The sequence below is a fragment of the Trachemys scripta genome, chromosome 10 (genome assembly GCF_013100865.1).
Source record: "Trachemys scripta elegans isolate TJP31775 chromosome 10, CAS_Tse_1.0, whole genome shotgun sequence".
NCBI classification, from domain to species: Eukaryota; Metazoa; Chordata; order Testudines; family Emydidae; genus Trachemys; species Trachemys scripta.
The window spans coordinates 51381519-51388658 of NC_048307.1; the positions used below are offsets into that span (position 1 = coordinate 51381519).

The 7140-nt window shown below is 41.7% G+C and overlaps 1 protein-coding gene across 1 annotated transcript in view; it reads left to right on the forward strand.

The window, feature by feature from the left end:
* Positions 1-3632, forward strand: part of CIB2 (calcium and integrin binding family member 2) — a 109053-nt gene extending 105421 nt beyond the window's left edge. The window contains exon 6 of the mRNA XM_034784972.1: positions 2588-3632. Coding sequence (XP_034640863.1) covers positions 2588-2609 — 22 coding nt within the window. The 3' untranslated portion in view covers positions 2610-3632. The remainder of the gene's footprint in view (positions 1-2587) is intronic.
* The last annotated feature ends 3508 nt before the right edge of the window (positions 3633-7140 follow it).

Sequence of the window (7140 nt, forward strand, 5' to 3'; positions counted from 1 at the left end):
GAGAAAGAATCTCTTCCCAGGCCATTTCATGGCCATTAGTAATCAGTGTAGCCTAGTGTATAAAAGCACTGGACTGAAAGTCAGGAGACCTGGGTGTCACTGGCCTGCTGGGTCTTAAGCATGCCACGTCACTTCTCTGTGCCTCAGTTTCCCCCTCTGTAAAATATGAATAATGATACTGATCTCCTTTGTAAAGTGCTTTGAGATCTGCTGATAAAAAGTGCTATATAAGAGCTCGATATTATTACTACTGTCCTGAGGCTGCAGAAGCTTCCTAGTGTAGTGGTGAATCCACCAGTTCTGTTCCTGCACCTCCCCTGGCCCATGCATGATTGGCAGGGAAGTAGGAGCAATGCAGTGTACAAGGAGATCCTGCAGAGCTTGGATCGATGCCTCACAAAATCTTGTCCCTTCCTTCTCCCCCTCCGAACCCACACAGTCTGTGGCCCTCTGCTGAAGAAGGGCCCTCTGTTGAAGAAGGGCAAGGGTTTGAACAAGACAGAGCACCTCTCGAACCTCTTTATTAGCTATGCCATCAGAAAGCTAGAGGCAGTGATGTACTAGGCTATACCTCTATGTGCCATATGTTTAATTGTCAATAGCTCTGGTAGCTTCTTGCTTTGTGGAGTTGTGTAATGTTTAGTGGCAAATAAGTTAACATGGGGTCCTGTAGGCTAGCCACAGTAGGCAATACTAGCCCCACCCAATGCTGAATATTAGTCCCCTAAAGCAGGGGTCTCAAACTCAGTTTACCTTAGGGCCAGTGCCAGTCCTCAAATCCTCCCGGCGGGCCAACAATGTGACTGAAGATGGTGTTCAGAAAAGAAAACATTTATATTGTATTTTTTATTTTGAATTTCTTAGAAATAATAAAACTGTCATACAACGTTATACAATTCTTCGCCTGCCAGAGAGTTTTTAGTGTTTGCCAGACACCTGGCAACGCTTCAGTTCTGTCAGTTTGGTGATGTTTGGCCTCAGTGACTGAGCAGTTGAAACCTTCAGGATTGCAGCAAGGTGTGCATCAGATAGTTGTGTTCGGCATTTTGACTTGTTTATATTCATTGTGGAAAAAAGTGGCGCTGCCTCCATGACTGACTCTGCCCGGCAACTAATGATGCTGCCTCCATGGCTGACTCTGCCCGTCCACTAGTGATGGTATCTCTGTCCCTCTCCCACAGCCAATGGGAGTTGTGGGGGGCAGCACCTGCAGCAGACATTGCGAGCAGCATGGCTGCATGCGTCTCTCCTCCATGGGCCACAATGGGGAGGTTCTCGGGCCACAGATGGCCAGCGGGCTGGGACTTTGAGACCCCAACCTAAGGGATTTAACCAATAATGATCTCCTGAGATTGCCCCAAATAAAAACTTCTCCACATTCAGCAGAACTGCCAGAACATCCCCACCAGCCCCAAACACACACAACACTAAGCAAAGAGGAGACCAGGTAACAGTCTTTCCTGCCATATCTCCAGTGACTTAGTGAAATTGTACCTGGGATGAATCCGGCCCATTGTTTCTTGACTGAGCTGCAGAAAGAGGAAAGGCAATGTAACATCCGACACAGCTTTTCCTAGAAGTTCCTCCTTCCAGCAGGTAGAAAAATAGTGTCGTACTGCGGTGTTCTGGGTCTCCATGCTGGCAGTCATTAATGACCAAGGCCCCAGTTCAGCAAAGCACTTTAGCACCTGTTTGAGCAAAATAGGATTTCAACACATGCTTAAGTCCTTTTTTGAAGAAGTAAATTAGCCACTACAATTAAATGCATGCAATTTGCACATTGACACCCCTCATCTGATAAATAATGAGTTAGATCCAAACTGAAACAGCAGATCTCAAAACCTTCTGCACTGAACTCTCAATAACCAAGGCTAAGCTTTCTACTTGCGCCCATCTCTGAGAGACCAAACTCCCCCTGTATTTAGACAGGTCCAAGTTTTGGAAGAGTTCATACCTGAATCTCAGCTTCCTTCCCCAGGGCCATCTCTAGATAAACTATTGTTTTGTGCCATGAATTACCTTCCTGTCACACACTGATTGAAACTGGAAAGGGATCTCCCTGCTGCAAAAGGTTGGCAAGTCAAATACTGTATCTGGATTTTTAAAAGGGTGGAATAGTTTTGTGGCCAGCACTGCATCTCACTATCTTTCTATGAGGGTGATTTATAAAACAATTGAAGATATTAGAACTTCCAGTAAAACATCCTATTTTAAGTATAGGGAATATTTCTCAAACCAGTAGAAACTTTCAACGTGGCAGACACTTCTTAATCCTGTCATCCATTCATCATTTTGGTACCTGATCCCTTTAGTTGTTAGGCACTCTAAGAGAAGTATAATCCAACCTTATGCTTCATGGTATAAACTGATTACCACAGAGTCAGGAAGGGATTTCCTTTTCACATATAACATTGTGTGGTTGGCACAGTTCACCTTCTTCTGCAACATCCATATTTGGATAAAGGGCATGGTGGACCAGTGATCAGATCCATCCCTTCCCACTTTTCTCCATTAAAATGGGCTCTTCGAGAAAATCCCTTGTATAATGACAAGTGTTGATACCGCTTAATTTCTTTTTTCTTTGCAGTACCTTCCACATAAGAATCTGAAGATGCTGGTATGAGCCACTGTTATCAGAAATGACTTGACATCAGTCCTGCCTCTCTGAATCTCAGGCACTTTGGGGGCTTTTGTCCTCTTATTATGGCTTCTTAGAACTTGGCAACAAGGACTGGAATCATGCTGGCCCATGGGGGAAAGACTCATCACTGATCTACAAGACCTTTGGGATGTCTACGTTTTTATCTTCAATGTTGTCCGACATGGCATTCTGGAAAAGGATGGTTGACTGGGTTTTTTTAAACAAGAGAATACTATTAAATGTATTTCCCTGTAGTTTTTATATTTATGAAAATTTAATATTGTTCTTCAAAGCAAAAAAGAAAGACAGATATAAGCTATGGTGATTTTCCCAGAGGTTATTAATTGAAAGAAAGCACTGGCCTTAAAATAACGAGATGCCTCCACCATTCTGTTACACAGCTGGGGATCATGCATGGAAATAATTTGATTAAAATTTGCAGTCAAGATCAAGTTCAGGGTTTTGAAGACAACCACATACTGGGTTTGCCATTTAAGTCTGAAAAATGTCAGGTTGCTGGGTCTGGTGCTTAACCCTCAACCAATATTTTATGGATTATCATATCCTTATGAAACTTGAAGTATTTTGTATGACATCTGCATAAGTGATTCACTTCTTCCCAAGACCAACTTTAAATTGTGTCTTTGTTCTTCAAGGAGTCTTGCCTTTTCTCATGTCTTGGGCTGATAATGTTGGATAGAAGAATACTGTCATCTGTAGCCCCAAGAAGCACAGCACCAGTACCAAGGACACAAAAAAGACATTTTAAAAACCAGCTATGCAATTTTTCTCATAAAATGCATGAATGCAGCTCTGTATTTCTCTCTCCTACCCCTCCTGAAAATCAGCTTTGTCATTCCTTTTTTAAATTCCACTATTGGTTAGGTACTGGAGCATGACGACAATCATACTTGTATAACTGTTCTAACAGTCAATAGAAGGGCTCTGTCATTTACATGGCTTCTGTATCAAAGTCACCTACAATTAAAACATCTTACTGATTTATCATTCTTTGAGGATTTTTGTCCTGAGCTATAATATGAACATTAATTCCCTTTTCTGTCAGTATTTTCCTCCAATCAGTGTAATCTTAAATCTTTCAGGGAATATGTAACTGTCTGAAATTTCTGTTGCATATTGACCTAAAGAGCTCCTTAAAGGAGAGAGGGGAACCCAAGGGTAAAATGTTCAAAAATACTTAAGTGAGTTAGGCGCATGATTTCAGGTATAGTGGTGTCTATCTGGAGTAACTCCATTGGAATAAATTCACATATACACCAATATACCTGACGTCAACCTCTGCGCCTGGCCTGAGGAAAGCAGATGATCCTCTGCTGCAGTGCTTCCCGTCCTGCTTTGCCTCTTCTTATTTCTTTTATTTAGACATTTGCTGCTGTATGTTCTTCTGCTGCTTGATAGTCACAATTTCCTCTGTGTCAGCAGGTGTACGATGCTGCAGTCATCTGACTTCTCTGACACCTCTTGGAACTCCAGGTCTATATCCTACACGTGGCTCCGCTCATCTGGAACCAGGCTCATACTCCTACTTCCTGTTGGCTGGCTCATCATGTCATTATGCATGCTAGAAGCATTGATGACACACTACCACTGGATGGCATCATAACACCATCTCCTGTCCTGTCTCAGAACAGAATTCTTCTACCAGGTCATTATTTAAACATTCCTCTGACATGTATGATGTCACTATGGCCTGTATGAGACTACATTAAAAGAGGAAAATTGTTGTTTCAGTAGAGATATAGTTCCACAGAGAGTTACATAGGAATGCTGTATCTGATTAGACCTATGATCCACCTAGTCTAGTATCTTGCCTCTTGGTGTATTGGACAGTACCAGGTGCTTTGAAGGCAAGTGCAAGAAAACTCGTACTGACAATTTTATAGAAAAATGTGTCCATAGAAGTATTTTCTAACCCTCTGACATTTAGAGGTCAGGTTATGCCCCAATATATGAGGATTTATATCATACAATTATCCATATACAGCAACTCCTCACTTAATGTTGTAGTTATGTCCTTACAAAATACGACTTTAAGCGAAATGATATTAAGCAAATCCAATTTCCCCATAAGAATTAATGTAAATAGGGGAGGGTCAGGTTCCAGGGATTTTTTTTTTCACCAGATACATTATATACATATACAGTATAATTTTTAAACAATTTAAAAAAAAAACAGCGTCCTACTGTACTCAGCAATGATGATTGTGAAGCTTGGTTGAGGTGGTGGAGTCAGAGGGTGAAAGAGGATGGATCATCTGACTGCTCCTCTTGCTGTTCTTTCCGAAGTGCCAGGGGGTTTTCAACCTCCAGCTTTGCCCCAGGCCTCACCCCACTCCACCTCCAACCTGCTTCTTCCCGCCCCTGCTCCACCCCCTCCCACTAAGCGTGCCATGTCCTCGCTCCTCCCCACAACCCCCCCACCCCAGCCTCCTGAATGCTGTGAAACAGCTGATTGCTGCAGGCAGGAGGCACGGGGAGGGATGGGGGAGTTGCTGATCTGTGGGGCCACCAGCGGGCAGGAGGCACTGATGGGGATGGAGGGGAGCTGATGCGGGGCTGCCGGCCCACCCTGGTTCCAAGCCCCACGGCCAAACAACATTATAAGCAAACATTGCACAACTTTAAACAAGCATGTCCTCTAATAGATCAGCAACGTAACAATGAAAGATTGTGTTAACCGGGATGACATTAAATGAGGAGTTATTGTAAATATATAATCCATTGTTGAATCTTATTAAGTTCTTGGCCACAATGATATCTAGTGGCAGTGCATTCCACAGGTTAATTATGCCAATAAGTAAGTGTATGTGTGTGTGTGTGTGTGTGTGTGTGTGTGTGTAATTTTACCAATTTAAATATGCTAACTTTCAATCTCATTAGATGTCCCCTGATTCTTTTATTATGAGAAAGGGTAAGTACAAGCACCCATTTTTTCTTCTCTGCACCATTCATTATTTTGTATATATTTATCATGTCCCCTCTTACTTATTTCCTCTCTAAAGTCTGAGTCTTTCAATCTTTCCTCATACACAAATCTTTGTAAGCCTCTCATAATTTTTGTCATCTATCTCTGAACCCTTTTTATTTCTGCTATATCCTTTGAAGATATGGTGACTGAAACAAAATATATTATTCCAGGTGTAAGCAAACCATTGATTTGTATAATATTTTATACAAATCCTAATATCTTGGTTACCTTTGAACACGGCTGCACATTGAGTACAGGTCTTAATTAAGCTGTCTATAATGATCCACATGTCTTTGTCCTGCACTGTTATAATTAATATAGAGCCTACTAATGTGAAGGAGTAATTCAGATTAATCTTTTAGATGTGTATTGAATTTTATCTGCTTTATGTTGCTTGTTCACCAACTTCATTAAGTCCCTCTGAAGTGCCTCACAGTCTTCACTGACCTAATAATTTTGTGTCATCTGCAAAAATTTTATTTCAGTGGGACTTAAGCACATACTTAAAGTTAAACATGCATAAGTCCTGTACTGAACAGGAATGCTTTCCGAATTGGGGTCATCTTGATGAAAGGGTCCATATCACATTACCTGTCCCCTGAGTAGGCCAGAACCTGATGCAATATTTTTGCTTTTCTAGATTCTGGCTAGTTTAGCTATTCCAAGTAAAATATTTGAAATATAAGTTAAAAAGTGAGATAATGTTATGCAGAAAGTAAGAGTCGCAGTAGTGTGAAAGACCTGAATGAATTCAGATTTCAATGCCACCTGATATCCTGGAATAACAGAGGAGAAAGGAAGCCGGAGGTGTAGTTTTGTATGTCAGTGAAAATGTATAGTGGAAGGAATTGCACTTGTCAGCGCAAGAGAGCCATAATGAATCAATTTGGGTTGAAATAACAGAAGGATTAGAGGACTTATAATGTTAGTGCACTATGCACCTTCACTGCAGGACAGACAGTGGAATGAAATTTGATGATGAGATAAGGAAGGCATTAAAAGATAACAGGATTATGATTATTGGTGATGCCCTTCAAAATATGTATGATAGAGACAGAAAGGAAGGGCACAGTGAAGCAAGGCTGAGCAAATGTTCTGCTTTTCCTCTCTGAATCTGGTTCCACTTATGTGTGTGTGCGCAATATTCATGGAGAGAGATAAATAACACTAAGTGACTATCAAATTCCCTCCAGTGGGGAAGAGGAGGAGACTGCTCTGGTTGGAATTTAAAGGGTATCAGTATTACAGGATAAAGTGCCTTTCTTTCTTTGGTTCTTATCTCTAAAAGAGCTCCTAGCCTTTCCACAGTCTGGAAGAAGAGGAAGCAGAGGAGGGAGCTCCTGGCAAATTCACTGCTGCCACCCACTTCTCGAGATGTCCCATGTTTGTGAGACTAGTGACAAGCCAACATTATGTGAGTTCAGGAGCGCCACAGAATACACCTGGGATCAGTCTGGCCCACTGTGTTCATGTTTTCCTCAGTCAATATCTGGTCAATAGATCCAGATAT